General features: G+C 35.0%; 4 protein-coding genes across 4 annotated transcripts; 1 reads left to right on the top strand and 3 right to left on the bottom strand.

The window, feature by feature from the left end:
- The first annotated feature begins 1,095 nt into the window (after positions 1-1,095).
- On the top strand, positions 1,096-3,764 carry LOC108807862 (scarecrow-like protein 1). Its single transcript, XM_018580100.2, has 2 exons — positions 1,096-1,431; positions 1,965-3,764. Exon 2 carries the CDS (start codon positions 2,016-2,018, stop codon positions 3,729-3,731), a length of 1,716 nt encoding a protein of 571 aa, XP_018435602.2. The 5' UTR covers positions 1,096-1,431; positions 1,965-2,015; the 3' UTR covers positions 3,732-3,764.
- A 208-nt stretch (positions 3,765-3,972) lies between these two features.
- Positions 3,973-5,473, bottom strand: LOC108807872 (bidirectional sugar transporter SWEET1). The gene is made up of 6 exons (XM_018580105.2): positions 5,348-5,473; positions 5,213-5,249; positions 4,989-5,084; positions 4,590-4,869; positions 4,375-4,494; positions 3,973-4,276 (listed from the first exon to the last, which is right to left on the bottom strand). Exons 1-6 carry the CDS (start codon positions 5,379-5,381, stop codon positions 4,100-4,102), a joined length of 744 nt encoding a protein of 247 aa, XP_018435607.2. The 5' UTR covers positions 5,382-5,473; the 3' UTR covers positions 3,973-4,099.
- A 5,557-nt stretch (positions 5,474-11,030) lies between these two features.
- On the bottom strand, positions 11,031-13,584 carry LOC108819374 (probable glucuronosyltransferase Os03g0107900). The gene is made up of 8 exons (XM_018592430.2): positions 13,161-13,584; positions 12,905-13,051; positions 12,732-12,796; positions 12,559-12,628; positions 12,144-12,362; positions 11,901-12,044; positions 11,675-11,810; positions 11,031-11,575 (listed from the first exon to the last, which is right to left on the bottom strand). Exons 1-8 carry the CDS (start codon positions 13,485-13,487, stop codon positions 11,346-11,348), a joined length of 1,338 nt encoding a protein of 445 aa, XP_018447932.2. The 5' UTR covers positions 13,488-13,584; the 3' UTR covers positions 11,031-11,345.
- A 4,060-nt stretch (positions 13,585-17,644) lies between these two features.
- On the bottom strand, positions 17,645-18,037 carry LOC108844780 (putative F-box protein At1g50870). Its single transcript, XM_056989487.1, has one exon. The coding sequence runs from the start codon at positions 18,035-18,037 to the stop codon at positions 17,645-17,647; it is 393 nt and encodes a 130-aa protein (XP_056845467.1).
- Between the last annotated feature and the right edge of the window lie 493 nt (positions 18,038-18,530).

Here is an 18,530-nt window from a genome sequence, read left to right on the forward strand (position 1 = left end):
AGACTCTACGTCGATTATTTAGTAACTTCACCATGTTTAATTTTAAATTAACAATTTTTCTTGCTAGTGATAAGAAAATAAACAAACTGTGATTAGATTCTTTACACATTGATCAAGATCATTACTTATATGCGTGAAAAAAGCAATTTTACTTGAAGGCATCCATATACAATATGTCCCACTAAACATTTTAAATTTATATATATAAATAGTAGCCCAATAATAGTGTCTAAAAAATAAAGTTCATAAATAAAGTTCCATTTATGCAAGGTAGGATCATAGCTTATTATGCTGTGGATTTAGAGTTGAGAAAGAATGTAATCAAATAGAGTCTAACTCACATAAACTACTGCAAACAAAAAGAAAGTTCATAAACAGCATGATTTAAACCCCTCACTATACAGAAATAAAGAGATGCAAGTTAGGATCAAAATTTGACCTGAGTTTATGTTGTGGATTTAGAGGTGAATAAAGAATGTAATCAAACTAACTAAACTGAATCTACTGTCTCTTATAAATCACAAATTAGTATCGTACACTGTACATATATTGAGTAATTTTCTGGTAAAACAAAGTTACAAAAGTACTTTTCCAAAGTTGACAAAAGAGAGAAAAGAGCGTTTGAACATTTTGATAAAGAATCAACACGCCAAAACTGCACTAACAACAGCATGAAATCGAGAATATTTTTTTTAATCAAAATTGTCAATTAGTGGGAACTGTCGTAGGCACCCTCGTCACCCCACGATCGCTTCCGTCATGGCTTCAATTCATATCCAACGGTCAGTACTTTTCTTCTAATTACTAAAATAAGTTAAATAACAATATCATAAATCGAGTATTACCAAGAAAGAAACCGAGTGACAGACAATTAATTTGGTCAACAGATATCAAAACCAAAACCGACACGTAACTGCTAATTATCGTATTCTTTTCCAATGATATTTTAAAGATATTTAATCCATTTATTCAATTTTCTTCTGGAACAGTAAGAACTAGAAACATTCAATTTATTTATTTTTATTCATGTAAGGAAATTATAAATTCTTATTCTTGTAAGCAATTTCCCCCAAAAAAAAAAACAATCCAGTTTTGGTCCTCTCCAGTCTCCAGAAAAAAACCAAATCTTCATTTTTGCTTGCTTATAAATCCTGAAAGTTTTTATTATATACCTAACACCACAAGAGTGATCTTTAAAAAGGGTTAAAAACACATCTTAAAACAAAGACCACAGACACAGACACAGAGACAAAGCCATAAAAATCAGAACACAAAAGGAGGGAGTGGTTGTCCTCTTCTGTGTAAACAGTAGAACCTAAAGGTCAAACCTTCGAGGCTTTATCTTTCCCCCTTTGGCTTTTTCACGACGTTTAAATCAGATTTCCTCTTTGTCAAATCTCCAGAACTCGAAGACCCATCTCTCTGCTCCTGGTAAATTGACTCTCACCAACCCGATTTTTTAAATTCTTTCTCCTAAGATTTGCTTACATATCTCTAGAATCTCACTAACATAGTTTTGCAATCGGTTATGCAATTGAAATCATAGATCCTTGTGCTCTGGTTCTGTAATTCTTTTCAAATAACCCAGTCAATATCAAAGGAACAAACTTTGGGTTGATTTGGATAAATAGTTTTTGTGTTAATTGACTTTTTTTCAGAGAATCTATTCATTATTTTGGTGAGATTTGGATCATAAAGCTCCATACTTTGTTAATCTATAGTGTGGATTAGTAACAAAAAGGCTTAATTTTAAATAAATAAAAAACAATCTCTTTTTTTTGGGGTGAGTTTTGGATTATAAAGTTCCATATTTGGTTTATCTATGATGATGGATTAGTAACAAAAGGCTTAACCTTTTAAGATTTTTATTTTTTTTGGTTTTGTTTCTGCATGACTTAACATTCTTTTTTAGTTAGAATTTATCAGTGGGTTGATGTTTTTTTTTCTGTGTGACATTTCTCCAGTGGTGGTACAAAACTGTGGCTAGAGAACACACTAATAACAAAGCGAGGATCATGTCATTGGTGAGGTCGGCAGAGCTATCTGCTGCAGCAGCATATAGGAACCCAAAGCTTTACTCATTGAATGAGAATAATGGTTACAACACTAGTAGTGGTGGTGGTACTACTTCTGTTGAAATCTTTGATCCAGACAGGTCCAAGAACACTTGCCTCACTGATGATTCTTACCCAAGCCAAAGCTACGAGAAGTACTTTCTCGATTCCCCTACAACAGACGAGTTTGCACAACAACAACATCCTGTTGGCTCTGGTGGTGCCTCTGTTAGCTCATTTGAATCGTTTCCTTATCAGTCTAGACCGGTTCTTGGATGCTCCATGGAGTATCAGTTGCCCTTTGGAGGTTACCAAGCGGGAGGTCTAAGTCCGACGAGCATGGAGTTTGATGATGAACAAATGAGATCAAAGATTCAAGAGCTCGAAAGAGCGCTTCTCAGCGATGATGATGATAAGATGGAGGGACTAGATCAGCTGATGGAGATTGACAACGAATGGTCGTCTTACCAAAAGCATCATGACTCTCCCAAAGAATCATCATCCGAAGATTCAAACTCTCATGCAAGCAGCAAAGAAGTAGTCTCATCACAAACTCCAAAGCAGATCCTGATCTCCTGCGCTCGCGCCTTATCCGAAGGCAAATCAGAGGAAGCTTTATCAATGGTGAACGAGCTGAGGCAGATAGTATCAATCCAAGGAGATCCTTCTCAGAGAATCGCAGCTTACATGGTCGAAGGACTAGCTGCGAGGATGGCTGCTTCAGGGAAGTTCCTCTACAGGGCGTTGAAATGCAAAGAGCCTCCTACCGATGAGAGGCTTGCCGCTATGCAAGTCCTCTTCGAGGTGTGCCCTTGTTTCAAGTTCGGCTTCTTGGCTGCTAACGACGCGATCATCGAATCCATCAGAGGCGAAGAAGAAGTACACATCATAGACTTTGATATCAACCAAGGGAACCAATACATGACACTGATCAGAACTGTCTCCGAGCTTCCTTGTAAAGGCCGCCCTCGTTTGAGGTTAACCGGTGTTGATGACCCTGAATCAGTCCAACGCTCCGTCGGTGGGTTAAGAATCATAGGCCTAAGACTAGAGCAGCTCGCTAAAGATCATGGAGTGTCCTTCGAGTTCAAAGCAGTTGCGTCCAAGACTAACATCGTCTCTCCATCCACGCTCGGTTGCAAACAAGGAGAGACTCTAATCGTCAACTTCGCCTTCCAGCTTCACCACATGCCTGACGAGAGCGTCACGACGGTGAACCAGCGAGACGAGCTGCTCCACATGGTCAAAAGCCTAAACCCGAAGCTAGTCACGGTGGTTGAACAAGACGTGAACACAAACACTTCCCCTTTCTTCACGAGGTTCATGGAGGCTTACGAGTACTACTCTGCGGTTTTCGACTCTCTGGACATGACGCTTCCTAGAGAGAGCCAAGAGAGGATGAACGTGGAGAGGCAGTGTCTGGCTAGAGACATTGTCAACATCGTTGCTTGCGAAGGAGAAGAGAGGATCGAGAGGTACGAGGTTGCTGGTAAATGGAGAGCGAGGATGATGATGGCAGGGTTCAGTCCGAGACCAATGAGTGGTAGAGTGGCCAGCAATATACAGAATCTGATTAAGAAAGATTATTGCAGTAAGTATACGCTTAGAGAGGAGATGGGTGAGCTCCACTTTTGCTGGGAGGACAAGAGTTTGATCGTTGCTTCAGCTTGGAGGTAAAAAAAAAAGACTCGGTTGTGTTCTATATATATATATATAAAAAGAGAGACTTGTTTTATGTTTTATTTCGAATGTTTTGTGTTATATTATTGCAACTGGTTAGGTCAATCCATCTCCATGTATTATTATTAACCAGAGATCAGGGATATGATCAGAGGTTCTAACCTAACACTTATGGTACTATATTTGTTATCATCTCTCTTTTATAAATGCAGAGTTTTGTTTTACATATGTTTGTATATGTCACAAAGGTATTAGTCTTCTTTAATCACTCGTTTCATCACTAGGAAGACACTAAGAATCTTACATTTTGTTCAGCATAGAGTTAAACACGAAATACAGAGAAAACAAACAAATCATTGGAAGATCTAAACTTGCTGCTCTTGCTGCTTTCCATTAACTAGGACTTGTTGCTTCTTCTCCTCACCTCTCATCTCCAGGGACTTGTCATCATTTTCAGCAGATTTCTCGCCTTTGTTTCCGCAGTAGATGACGTAGAGAATCAGCTGCAGTGTTCCTAAAGCACATCCAAACCCATTTGGGATCTTCACACAAGAAAAGAGAAAAACGTCAAATCTAGTAGTAATCAGGTTTCGTTTTTTCTTTTCTAAAAAAGACAAAAAAAAAGGAGAAGTGAACTTACTGCAACAAAAGGGTCACGACCGATAAGACCATAGATGAACCAAGAAGTTCCACAAAGGAACACAAAGAGTGAGAGAAAGAAGGGCATGTACTCTACACTCTTCGTCTTTATCACCAACCTCTGTTTTAATCAAAATCAAAAACAATCCAACAGAACTGAGGAAGCAGAATCAAGAGATCTTCAGTTTCTTGTGTGTTTGTGTGTTGCTTGCTTACCATGATTGAGAGTGGAGAAGCGTACATGATGATGGAGAAAACTGTGGCTGCAATACCACAGAAGAGTTTTCTAGCGTTACCGTGGAGGGCAAAGAGAGAGACAAGAGCCACCGTTGCGAATACGGCCAAGACGGCAGTGAAGATGCCAAAGATCTTGGCTTTCTCCTTCTTTGGTGCGTAGATAAGAAAGATGAGCACGTAGATTGTCTCGATCACTGCTCCTGTACCGTTGATCGTGCTCACGAGCGTGTTGTCCTTTGACACAAAGGGAAGTCCGTACCTGAAAGAAACAGAGGAAGCTCAGAAACAGAGGAAACAGAGGAAGCTCAGAAACAGAGTTTGTTAAAGCGATGTGATAGTAGTGGGGAAGTTAAAAAAAGACGTTATCCAAGGTTTAACCAGGCGGAGAGGAGGCAGTTGAGGAGAGTCATAGGGTAAGGGATGCCAGAGAACTGTTCAGTCGATTTGCTCTTGATGATTCTCTTGAATGTTATCCTAATTTTCATTAAAATTAAAGAAAAAGGAATGATTTTTTCAAGAAGATAACAGCAAACAAAGGCAAGAGCTTGGTAGAATCCAAAACAGAGTCACGAGTTGAAAAAAAAAGGAGGATGAGAACGTACGAAGGAGCCAAGAAGAGAAACAGAGCAGTTGCATTTCCTGTAAAAGCATTAAAAAGATAAGTCTTTCAGTGACTTCTCATGGAGAAAAGAGAAGAAGGAGAGAGAGAGAGAGAGATTGAGGGGGAAATGGGTTACCGAAAACGCCGAAGATGGTGTGAGCGATGTTCATCTTTTGATCTCTAAAGAGTTTCTCTTCTTTTCTGTTTCGTTGTGTGTGAGCAGAGAGAGAGAGAATGTGGTGAGTGTTGTGTATCAGCAAGCGTCTTCCTCATGGGGGTATATATGAAGAATCAGCGTGTGCCAACCGCTTCACCGCGAAAACACCAATAGAGTAATATGGTCCAAATAAATTAATTAATGATATTATAATGCTATTTGGTTTATTTTAAAAACAACCATGACTTTTAAAAAAAAACTCTAGCTTTAGTAAATAAATTTAAATATAAAAACAAAAACTAGTAGTAACAAATATTTTTTTTGTTATGGTTTTCCGTATTTTTGGAAATTAAAATTTATGGAAATGACATTTTGTAACAAATTTTTCTGTATTGATATTTTGGAAATGAAATTTTTATCTTTACTTGTTCGCCTGGGGAAGTGAACCCACACATCCTCTGAATATTTCTTGTGACCATTTTGTTTTGTGTGTTTCCTCTTAAACGATTTTGTTAATAGTTTATGGTTTTATACTAATCTGAAAAATATACCAAAAAGAGAAACTTTTAAAATAAAAAAGTTTTTTTTTTTCTAATAAAAAGAACCTTGTGAACGAGCCAGTCTCTGTTTAGATTGTGACTCGAGCCTGCATTTTCAGCAGTGCAGTATCCCTTTTCAGTTTTCGCAATACCCCATTTCACAATATTATACTTTTGTTAATAAAGATTCTAAGAACATGATTAACCTCATTTTCTTAGTAGGAATTTTTAATTCATGATTTGATATTATTATTTTTATGCTTTCGGCTAATAGACAATTTTATATCTTTTATTTAAGAGACGATTTTTATTTTTTTTTTAACTTAAAATTTTAAAAGCTAAGAACTGTCTATTAACTGAAGATAAAAACCCAATTAAGAAATCGGAATTAATTATGGTGTAAGTAAGTTTCGATGACTTTGAAAGTTACTGGCTAATCAGCGAAACCAAACCTCACAAAAAAAACTAAAAGGCAAACTTTAAATCTAATGGCATCAATAAGTAAACAAAAACTAAAAAACAAGCTTATATAAATCGATTAACTTGTCTTTCAGTAGTGTATCAAAAAACTAAAAAACAAGCTTATATTCACTCATTCAGTAGTGTATTTTTAACTGAAATTACTATTGAATTTTTGTTTACCATTTTCCAATGTATTTTACTTATAAAAAAAAAGAGAATTCCAATGTATTTTGTTATTTTTTCTATAAAATAGAAAATTTTATAATAGAAAATTCTATAATAGAGATAAAAATACTCCAATGTATTTATCTAAAATAATAATCTCTAAATATAGAGTAAGGTCGCACAAAAAAAAGAGTAAGTAATATAATAGTTATGTTTATTTCTGTATAAATTGGGTGTCTTCATGCACCATGTGCAGTAAAAAAAATTTAAAATATGTTTTAATAGATAAATATAAATTATATTTAATTTTTTTATTAATATTGTAATTTTCTTTTTCTTACTAATATTTTAGTATAAATTTGATTTAACTAAACATAAAAATAAAGATAAAAACAATTTTATTTATTTTAAATTATGTTTAAGAATATGCATGTATATATTTAAAATTATAATCTTAGATAGATCTTTTTATCTATTTATTATAATTAAATATATTAAATAAATATGTAAAAATTGCATAACTTTCAAAAATTAAAATTAACAATACTTATAAAATTTGTAGATATACAGTATATAAGAAACTAATAATTTATGATTTAATTTTATAATTTTGTAAAAAAGTTGTATACATTTTTTGAAAATTTTATAATTTTAAAATAAATAATTAAATGATATTTCAAAAATTTAGATGCTATAGTTGAATTTATTTATTTTAATGATGATTTATGTGTTATTACCATATTCTAAAAAAGTTTACAAAATATAAATCGACAATAAATGTAATATATGAGTTGTTACCATATTTTAAAAGTTTACCAAAAATATAAATTAACATTAAATGTAATTGTCCATGTCATATTAATTTATAAGCCATGTCATCAATTTTAGTAGCCATGTCATATTATTTTTCTGAGAATGATTGTAGAGATGACATATGGCAAAATCACTTTCAAATATAGTCTAGGGGATAAAATATCAATTTTTATTATAGAAAAAGAAATAAAGGTGAACTGGTGGAATTTTAATTCCAAACACTATAATATAGGTAAAAATAACAATGAATTGAAGATTTTTTTTTTTGAACTGAAAATTGGAGATGTTAAGCTGATGCTTTTTATTAGCAGAGTGATCAAGCTGGTAATGATATCCAGTCACCACCACAAGGCACGAGGGCATAGGTTGTATTATTCTGGTCCATCCAAGCCAACCGGGATAATGCCAATAAACAAATTATTCGGTTCGATTATGAGGGTAAGTTAATGGATCGATCAACGTCTGGCAGTTCAGTTATTATGGAAGATGACCTAAATAGTCGTTTTGTGTAGGACAAAATCATGAAACTGGAGCTTTCATTAATTAGATACTTCAATACGTATATCTTAAGAAAATATATATAATTATGTATATGCATTAGCTACAACTTTTAAAACCTAGCCAAGAAAAGCAAAAAAATCCCTAAAATAAAATAAAATAAAATCTAACATTCTTTTATCTGGCTTTGTATCAAATGACAAAACTTAATTTACGTCAAGATCTGTTGAGATTCTGACATTTACGTGGAACAAAGTGATGTAATAATATATATGTAGACAAAAACAAAAGTATAGCGTGGTGGACTGCGATATATGATTCAGTCTGCAAGCAATGCGTATACTTTATTATGCGTGCTCTGAATGGACACCAATGAGATTGTTGTACACAGTTTTACGTTTATATCCGAATCTAACATGCATGTAGAAACTTAATATATTTGGATGCGGATCAATTTGTGGATTGGTAGCTTTTTCGTTTCTAATATTATTGTATTTTTCTTTATAGTATCAATCAATTTTTAGTTACTATATATAACCACTACATTACACACAACAATTCTCATAAATATAGAGAAATCGCATTTTTGAGGTTCGGTTTGAGTCCCACGTTAATGATTGAAAAGCAAAAGACTGAGAATTAAGGAGAAGAAACAATAATGCTTTAGAAAAGGTGAAACGATGACGTTAGGATACGATTCTTTTTGGACACCACATGGCAATGATGGCATGGCACAACTCTTCACGAGTCACGTAGTTCTATCTTTTTCCAGACATATGGACCTTCCATCTACTATTTTAACTTTTATTTCTTGAAGAAACCTGGACCATTATCGTGTACTTTTCTGGTTATAACTTAATTAGAAATTTAGAACTATCGTTAGTATCAAAAATCGGAATGAATGGAACATGAAAACCAATTTTGTCATATGTCCTGGATTCGCAAGAAACTAATATTACGTTATGGGGTTCTTGGTTTGGGCATACTTCAGTCCCGAATTCTCTGATATTCATAAAAGCGGTTAATAATAATAAATATTTATATTTTATTTTCGTAACTAGCTTAGGCTGGTTTGCCAAATGCGAGTGATCAAAAGGAAACTTCTACAACCTATAAGATAAGCTCTAGAGATTGATCAATAACTATACACATAAACCTCTCTATGTCAGTCTTCGTCCTTGATGTAACAATTCAACTGATATACATTGTTTATTTGGAGTTCAAAGAGTTTTCTTGACACGAATCAAAAGAAAATGATATATACAAGAAGGGTACTTACATTCATCGATTGGGGACACAATTTTATGAATAGATTTGATTATAACTTCTCAGAATTAAATTCTTTGCTTGCCCTAAAGGGTAGGGCTTTCTTCTCGACCTTTCTAAATTTCCATTATTGCTTTTCTTTGAAAACTCTGTACCTTCGAATGTAATAGTAGTAATGTCTTTGCACTCTTCTTACCTACTACGCTTTTGGAGTCTACCTTCCTAAGATCCTCTTGTATTGATGGGCTCTTGGTAACCACCAAAAACCCAAGTCTTATCATCAACATGTTATAAGATCATTCAGAAAAATTCTTGGAACTCTTTAATGTTTTCTGGTATGCCACTTACAAAAGACTGCAAGCAAATTAATACCCTAGTGTAACCCCAAGGCAGAGTAATTATTGGGACAATGTCATATCTTTGATGTTATATAACGAACAATACTTAGGTTCACCCCTCAGGTGAACTTATGAATTCACGAATTCACCTCTTTCCTTATTTCAATCATATTACCATAAATATTAATGTCACATAAATAAATAAATTATAAATTACAAATAAAATAAACTTTAAATCATAAACTCTAAATTCGAACCCTAAAACCAAATCTTAGATCTTAAATTTTAAACCCTAAACCCTAAAACCAAACCTATACCCTAAACCCAAACTATATACCCTAAATCCTAAATCTAAATTTAAATCCTAGACCTTAAACTCAAACCATAAACTCTAAACCCAAACTCTAAACCTTAAACCCAAATTCTAAACCCTAAATCCTAAATCTTCAACCCAAACTGTAAACCATAAACCCGAACTCTATACCCTAAAATGTATTTGAAAATACATTTGATGATCATTAACCCAAAGGTATTTGAAAATTTTGGGTTTATAGTTTACGGTTTGGGTTTAAGGTTTAGGATTTAGGGTTTAAGAGTTTGGGTTTAGGGTTTAGAGTTTAGATTTAGGGTTTATGGTTTGAGTTTAGAGTCTAGAATTTAAATTTAGATTTAGGATTTATGGTATATAGTTTGGGTTTAGAGTATAGGTTTGGGTTTAGAGTTTAGGGTTTGGTTTAAAATTTAAGATCTAAGATTTGGGTTTAGGTTTCGAATTTAGAATTTATGATTTAAAGTTTACTTCTTTTGTAATTTATAATTTATTTATTTATGTGACATTAATATTTATGGCAATATGATTAAAATAAGGAAAAAGGTGAATTCATAAGTTTACCCGAATGGTGAAACTAAGTATTGTTCTTGTATAACCATATATGCTAACTAAAGACTTGTAATAGATTGCCTGAAATAGAAAGTTCATATTTGTTGAGGTGAGCTGTTTATACACGGAGGCTTGTTTTTCAATAACGTACATACCAAACAAAAAGTTTTGGATCCATTCTGATAAAAGGGTGATTCATAGAAACATGCATGATGATTTACGTGTGGAACTCTGTTTCGTGTGATTATATTATTGGTTTCTTGTCGGTAGATTACTGTAGCAAAGCGTTTGTCCTTCTACAGACAAAAAGCATCTTCTTATCTTTCGGGTTGCTTGAATCCCAATGATATGTCGGCCAAAAAAAATACGGAGTTCCTTTGATCCCTCAAGAAAAATCTGCAGGTAAATAATTAGCAATAGAGATATCTACATAAAAATTTGTTTACCCTGGTTATGGCTTGTACACATTTCATGATTTTCACGAATCATACATTCAAAGATGTATCAAAAGCATGTCAAGCGTCTAAAGCGAAAGAGCCATCACTTAGGGTGTTGGTATTTGATCAGTTTCTTCTGAAGTTTGAGCTTCTTATTTCGCTAAGTCTACTGAGATTCTGTATGCTCTATTTTGGTTTTGGCAGTCATGGCACTAAGGAAAGTTAAGGTGGAGCTTAAATTTGAATTTTTCATAGGATTTGAACTCAAAACTAATTATATTAATAATGAATGGATTGATCCAAGTCATATGTACAATAGTTAGTTCCTAGCACCTTCGGTTAGGAACCGAATGAGAATTAAGTACACAAGGCTAGGTATTTGTACATACATGCACAAGATGCTAGAAATTTACAGATTAATCTGTTCTTAAACATTCTTAAACTAAATTTTGTTTCCTGGTATGTACACAATAATCAAGTTCACAAAAACTTTTTAAGCTATCTGTGTAAAGAACCATAAGAAAACTCGACTTCATCATTGTGAAAACAAGAGATTCTTGTGGGTGGGATGTTGAAAACTCAAGGCAGAGGCATAGGAGGTCTCCAGCTACTGAAGTGGACCAGTTCTCTATTCACAAAACTGCCATTGTGCAGCCAAAACGTCTCGGTCGATTGCTGGAAATGTCTCACTTTGCGTTGAAGCTCCCATAGAATCCCTTTAACCGCACTGCATGGTGCAGAATCTGGACCGTACACAAACAAACATCTGATTTTCCGACCACGGGATATCATTGCTTCTATGTCTCTATCTGTGAAAGAAAAAGACACGTCATGTTGAAGGTCTTAAAAACTTGAGAATCTGAGCAAAACAAATGAGAGAATGAAGTTCTGAACAAAGTTATTGTTACCCGGTATTGAAGCCAGGTAATCAAGAAGCTCTGCTCCTATTCGAGATGATGGCCATTTGATGGATACTTGGGCGTAGTCGATGACATTCTGGAAAGGTAGCTCAGCGTGGTCAGATAAGAGAACCGGGACACATTCCTGAACAAGCAAAATCACAATATCTATGAGTACATAAGTCAAGTTATTACGTGAAACTAAGACTTTGGGTAAAGAGAAGATAGATCAGACCACAAAGAATGATTCATAAAAGCGAAGAGTCCATGATGATTCCCCACGAGGAGCGAGGCAGAACTTGGCGTTCCTCAGATGTTCAAAGTATGTAGTTCTTCCAAACTTTTCAGTTCCGCTGAACTTCAAGTCTGGACATTCCAACTGTTCATAAAACCATTAATAAGAATCAAACAAGCAAGGAAAAAGACGACCAGTAAGAAACATGCAAATAGGTTTAGGCAGAAACAATGTGAGACTAACCTTATTTGGAAACTGCTTTGAGAGATCTATCAGTTTAAGTCTACCAGCCTTCCCTTGCGCACGACCCAAATAATTGGCAAGAAACTTCCTCTTTGACAAAGGCAAAGGCAGAACATCAGGTTGTCCATTTTTAGTCATAGCATCATCAACGTTGCCTGGTATGATTATATCTTTCCATGTATTGAAAGCAGTAGTGTCTTTCTTGTCAGTCCTGTCACCCTGCATCCGCACAGCATTCATTTTTCTTTACTAAGCAAATGGCTCAATGCATGATTCTACAAGTAGGCTCATAGACCATCCAAATCACTCGGAAAGATATATGGAACAGAGAGTTTTCACATAAACCCTTAACTACACCAATACCAATAAACTTCAAAAGACAAGAAATTCCTCAGACAGAGGGCAAGCTAAGTACCTCGGGAGTAAGGATAATAGAACGGTTGATAAAAGTTGACCATGATCTAAACAAGTGAGCTCCAGCACCACTACACAAAGAAAACTAATGTCAAACATAGCCAAAAAAAAAAACAATACAATTCATCAAAATAAATCTTATTTATTGCTTTCCAAGTTCCACAAATTATATACCTGGGAAAAACAAAGATATGATCACGACCACCGGATCTTCTGAAATACGGCATTTGACTCAAGACCTAATGAATCATACAACATAAGTATGATCATCATCATCACATATCCAAAAAAAAAAAGCATAAGCATCTGCAAATCTGAATCAGCGTTTCAGGATTTTAATCATTTACCTTGACATAGGTCTGATTGATCTCCTTGTCATTAAGACCGCCCATCATTCTCACACACTTAACATAAGCTGGCACAAAGAAGAGATCCGCATCATCTTTCTTACTCGTTCTAAACTTTGACTCCATAAGCAACTTGTGTATCTTAACCTAATCAAACGATGCCGTTTAGCTAACACATCTCCCACTTAATAACATTTGCTAAATCACAATAGATAATCTAATGAGATTCGAATAAGAAGATCAAAGTCGTCGTCACCTGAGATCCCCACTGGCCTTTCAAGCACGCGGCGGTTTTCACACTACCGTCCCTTCCGTACATAAGCTCTTTCAGGCCGTCGATCTCGTTCTCGTCGTATACGTACATCTTCAGCGAGAGGTCGGATCCATACCCGTAGGAATCAGTGCGGTGGAGATCGATCGCCGGCGGAGTAACGGAGTACCACTGATCGAAAAGCCGGGTGAGGAAGAAGGTAGAGGCGACGAGAAACAGAGCTCCGATTTGGTGAGTGCGGGTGCAGGGAGTGGCGTAGTAGTGACTGTACGCGCCGAAGTTCCTAGGCTTACTACTACTTAAGCTCGCCATCTCTCTTTATCTCTCGCTCTCGCTCTCGCTCTCGCTCTAGCTCACTGTTTGTTCGTTTGCTTCTTTGAAACTGAAACCATTTTCTGGGGAGATTTTTTTTTTTTTTTTTTGGGTATTAGATCTTGCAAAGACGTCGAGGCGTCTGGTGTTGGCAAAACGTCATCGTTTTCAAAATGGAAATAAGAAGGCCTCATTGGGTACTGGCCCAGTTTCAACAAGTTTTCTTGTTTTTTTTTTAGTGTTGTAGCTGCATAAACTCTTTGGACTTTGGATATGATCAACAAAGAAAAACGAACTTGGGTCAGGAATGAAACTCTTAATTCCCAAAACCGACACCATTATTATTATGTAATAATATTAAACCAAACCAAACAATGGGTAAGAAAATGAGCAATTATACCGACTATATAACCTTTAACCTTCGCATATAATATTTTTTTCTTTCTAATTGAGCTATTTAGCAGAGTTGGTTGACCGAACAAGCTTCTTTATTTTTATTACATTAGAGCTGGGAAAAAAATCTGAATCCGAGAAACCGAAAAGAAACCGATCCAAAAAAGTAGTACCAAACCCGAATCAAAATCGATAAAATATCCGAATATATTCAAAATTTTGGTGTTTAGAAAACCAAACACGACCCAAACCGAAGTATTATGGATATCTGAATGTATTCGAAATAGATTTATATACCTAAATATATTGATGATCTTTAGATTTAATGTATATTAAAAAATATCCAAAATATATAAGATACTTTAAATTATCAAAAATATTTGAAAATATATACAAATAGTTAAAAATTAAATGGCTAAATAATTAAAATATACTCAAAACACCGAGAATGCTTAAAATATCTATTGAATCTTTATCTAAATATTCAAAACAAACCATTTTATATGTTAAATTTATATATTTTGATTTATATTATTCAAATTTATATGTAATATATTATTTTATTTATAGATTTTGAGGAATTTAAAGTATATAATAAATTTTTAAAATAATTTAAATGGTTATCCGAACTTGAACCAAGTATGTAAAGATCTGAATCGAAATTTAGAAATACCCGAATGAAACTAAAATCTTTGATCCTAAAAATCTGAAATCCGAATAGACCTAAACCAATCCAAATAGGTATCCAAACGCTCAGCCCTAGTTACAAAGACTTTTGTGTGAAAGAGAGATGGTGTTCATGGAGGCAATTGAAACGAAAGCTAAGCTGGATTTGTCTCTGTAAATATAGATAGATCTGAAAGTAACATATATTAAGGAACTGCATAAAAGGCCAAAAAAAAAAGTTAAAGTCATACAAAGACTTAAAGTCTCCATGTGACTGGGATAGGCAGAAAAGGTAAATAGAAGTACTCTGTCTCCAATTCCATTACGGCGCCTAAACTGGTCACCCGCAAGTCCTTCAACTACTACTCTTCTGTAGCTGTCTGTTTTCGGATCATAATACAGAATGTGAACTGGATCCACCAATATATATATGGTAAATAAATCAACTCACCGGCATCATTGAACCCTTTTAGATGAAAACAGGTCTTCGAAATAGGATCATAGGTAGGAAAAGGTAGTTGGAAAATTTGATACGACCACTCGTGTTTCTCTGCGTCCTCCAAAATCCATATTACAATATCATTAATTTGTGAAGTAACACAAGCTAACTTCCCGTGGTAACGCGCACGGGGAAAATCTCAGCACCACTAGGATAATGGTGATCCCATGGTACTTTGATCATACTCATTTTATCAGATCAGACATGGAATGGAAGATCACCAAATCCAAAATAGAGTCAGTATAATCAAATTTAAGAGAGGCTACGTAATAGTAATACACAACTCCGTTAATAAGGCAGTGTGCAGGAGAGTGAGGGCAATGTTCAGCGATCTCATGGATGACTCTCCATGACTCCTTATGGTCTTCAGTCAACGTAAGGACCCGAGGCTGATTGTCGCCTCTAGCACGAGGATTAGAAGGCATAGACAGCACTTGGTACGTACCATCGATTGGGTCGAATCCTAAAAAGGCGGTCGTGCCACTCCAGTCTCTTTTGGGATAGGGTAAGGTTACGGTGCGTCCTCTCATGGTGGGATTACAAATTTCGAGGGAGAGCTGATGCAGATCATGCCATGGACGGACACGGGGTGATCAAAGCAACAAGTTTCTATCACGTAACTGTCTACTAGCTAGGTTTGTGATCCGAATCATGGTTTTGTGGTATGGACAAAAAGAACGACGTGGCTTTGTTTTAACACAAGATGATGAGATGGGGATTTGACCGAGCTGCGAACGAGTTAATGAAAGATGGACGAGTGGTGAATCTGGTGATTGAGGACCAGACCTTGGAAACGCAGCGAAACTTCACAGCAGATTTGACACGCAGCCTTGAGAGTATCTCCGAGATTAAATCCATAGGTAAGTTCGTTGCTTTAGATTGTCTTTTTTTTTTTTTTTGAAACACTCTTTACATTATCTTCTTCTCCCAACTTTTTTGTGCGGCTTCTCTGATTCCATCGCTCAACCCTAACTTCTTTCTCTCTGTTTTTTCCCCTCGTTGTATACATTTTTTTTTTTGAACACCATATAAACATATACAATTTTTATAATGTTTTAAAACTATATTTTATACCTTTTACATTTTAAAATATTTTATACAACTTTGAGTTAGTTATAAAACTACTTTTACTTTAACAAATTTTCAAAACATTTTCCATATTTTTAAATCAATTTTATATTTTATACGTAGTTTATTATTATAAGTATTGTTATTCTTTTAAAAAAATTGTACAACTTTTCAACTTTAAAAATTATTTTTGTATATAACTTTTTTAGATTACAAAATTTTTATTTGCATATTTGAAACTTTTATTCTTAAAAATATTTTTGTAAAGTTTTGAATATTTTTGAGTATCTTATATTTCAAATTTATTTACAGTATTCTATTTTCGAAAAAAATATATAAAAAGTTTCTACGGATTTTTGACATATTTGTTTTTTTTTTGAATTCATGAAGGTTTATAACGGAGAATTTTTGACAAATTTCCAACAAAAAATGGTAGACAAATTCACAAAAGAACATTTTTGATGGGACTTTTTTTGTTACCAAATTTCGTTGAAATTTGTTGGAAAACCGATAGTTGGAAATCCATCAAAATTTCTTAATGAATTTTTGACGATATTTTTTTCTGACGAGATAATGTATCAGTCAAAAGTTGTCCGCAGTAATTTTTTCTGACAGATTCCCGCCCAATACATCGGTCGAGAATTTGATTTTTATGCCACTGTTAAGCATATGTAAGTATTCATGCAAGCAATCAAAACAAAAGCTAAAAGGTTGATTTATCTCGATAACATAATTTGGATTTGAAAGTATAATATATTAAGGAATTGCATAGAATACAGTGAGAAAAATAAATGTAAGTCTTAGAATGACATTAGAGTTTCTATGTGATTGGAATAAACAGCCAAGGTACGTAAAATGTCGTTGTCTCCAATTCGATTACGGCGCCTAAACTGGTCATCCACAAGTCCTTCAACTTCGACACTTCTGTAGCTGTTTCTGTTCGGATCATAATATAGAATCCTAACTGGATTCACCAATCGTGATGGTACATAGATCAACTCACCGGCATCATTAACCCCTTTTACTTTTAGATATAAACAGGTAGGCGAATTTGATCAGAAAAAAAAAAAACAGGTAGGCGAAATTGGATCATAGCGAGGAAAAGGTAGATGAATATTTTTATACGACCACTCGTGTTTCTCCGCGTCCTCCAAAATCCATATTTCAATATCATTAGCTTTTGAAGAAACACAAGCTAACTTCCCGTGGTAATGTACGAGGAAAATCTTAAAAACACTAAGATAAGTCCATGGTGCTTTGATTATACTCATCTTTTCAGATCTAACATGGAAGCTCACCACTCTCTTGTTTAAGAGAGGCTACGTAATAAATAACCCCGTTAATAATGTGGTGTCCATGACAGTAAGGGATATGTTCAGTGATCCCTTGGATGACTCTCCATGACTCCTTATGATCTCCATTCAATGTAAGGACCCGAGGTCGATTGTCTCCTTTACGGCATGGATACGTAGGCATAGACAGCACTTTGTAAGTACCATCGATAGGGTCAAATCCTAAAAAGCAGCTCATGTTACTCCAGCCTCTTTTGGGATGGGGTAAGGTTACGGTGCGTCTCGTGGTGGGGTTCCAAACTTCGGGCGTGAGAGATACACTGGAGCAGATAAAACACGCTACGAGTTCCTGGATACGTCATCGCATAACTCTCCACCAGTTGAGGCTTGTTATCCGTATTCTGGTTTTGTGGAATGGAGAAAACCAACAGCTTGCCTTTGTTCTCTGAGAAGATGAGAAGACGGGGACTTGACCGAGCTGCGAACGAGCTAATGAAAGATGGACGAGTGGTGATTGAAGACCAGACCTTGGAAACGCAGCGAAACTTCACAGCAGATTTGACAGGCAGACGTAAGAGTATCTCCGAGAGTAAATCCACAGGTAAGTACGTTGCTTTTGATTCTCTTTCCATCGTTCGACGGCAACCCTAAATTCTCTCCTTTTTCCGTTCTCTTTGTCCAGTATCAAATATGTTGATGAATGTATACCTAAATACAGCTACAAAAGGAAAATTGGCTAATTGGGTTATGTTTGGGTATGGATTTATCCCCTTATTCCTTAAAACATTATTTGTAAATTTGTCATCACCCCATTCATTAATTTACTAAAGTTTAAAAATAGTAATTATATTTTGAGAAATTTTCTAAGATGACCCTAAATAAAATATCCAAAGAAGTTGCTTTATGGTCCGCTAAGTGCTGGTGTGGTCTCTCAGTTCTTTGACAAATGAACGCAGAGATGACAAAAGATGGAGTGCACAGGTACCATCTATGCCAATATGCAATGAACTAAGCCATTGATGCGGTTACAACTAAGCTCTTTCCGTTCATCTTATGGATCAACGGTTTCACAACTACATTATGATCAAGATGAAGTCTAGTTTCAATCTATGCCTATCGTATTTC

Source organism: Raphanus sativus, chromosome 1 (assembly GCF_000801105.2).
Source record: "Raphanus sativus cultivar WK10039 chromosome 1, ASM80110v3, whole genome shotgun sequence".
In the NCBI taxonomy this organism is placed as follows: domain Eukaryota; kingdom Viridiplantae; phylum Streptophyta; class Magnoliopsida; order Brassicales; family Brassicaceae; genus Raphanus; species Raphanus sativus.

Coding starts and splice junctions, on each gene's coding strand:
- LOC108807862 (XM_018580100.2), top strand. CDS start 2,016: ATGTCATTGGTGAGGTCGGCAGAGCTATCTGCTGCAGCAGCATATAGG.
- LOC108807872 (XM_018580105.2), bottom strand. CDS start 5,381: ATGAACATCGCTCACACCATCTTCGGCGTTTTCG. Junction 5,250..5,347: donor CACCATCTTCGGCGTTTTCG/GTAACCCATTTC, acceptor ATGCTTTTACAG/GAAATGCAACTGCTCTGTTT. Junction 5,085..5,212: donor TTTCTCTTCTTGGCTCCTTC/GTACGTTCTCAT, acceptor AATGAAAATTAG/GATAACATTCAAGAGAATCA.
- LOC108819374 (XM_018592430.2), bottom strand. CDS start 13,487: ATGGCGAGCTTAAGTAGTAGTAAGCCTAGGAACTTCGGCGCGTACAGT. Junction 12,629..12,731: donor CATATCTTTGTTTTTCCCAG/GTATATAATTTG, acceptor TTCTTTGTGTAG/TGGTGCTGGAGCTCACTTGT. Junction 11,811..11,900: donor TTTATGAATCATTCTTTGTG/GTCTGATCTATC, acceptor TTGCTTGTTCAG/GAATGTGTCCCGGTTCTCTT.
- LOC108844780 (XM_056989487.1), bottom strand. CDS start 18,037: ATGGAAAGAGAATCAAAAGCAACGTACTTACCTGTGGATTTACTCTCG.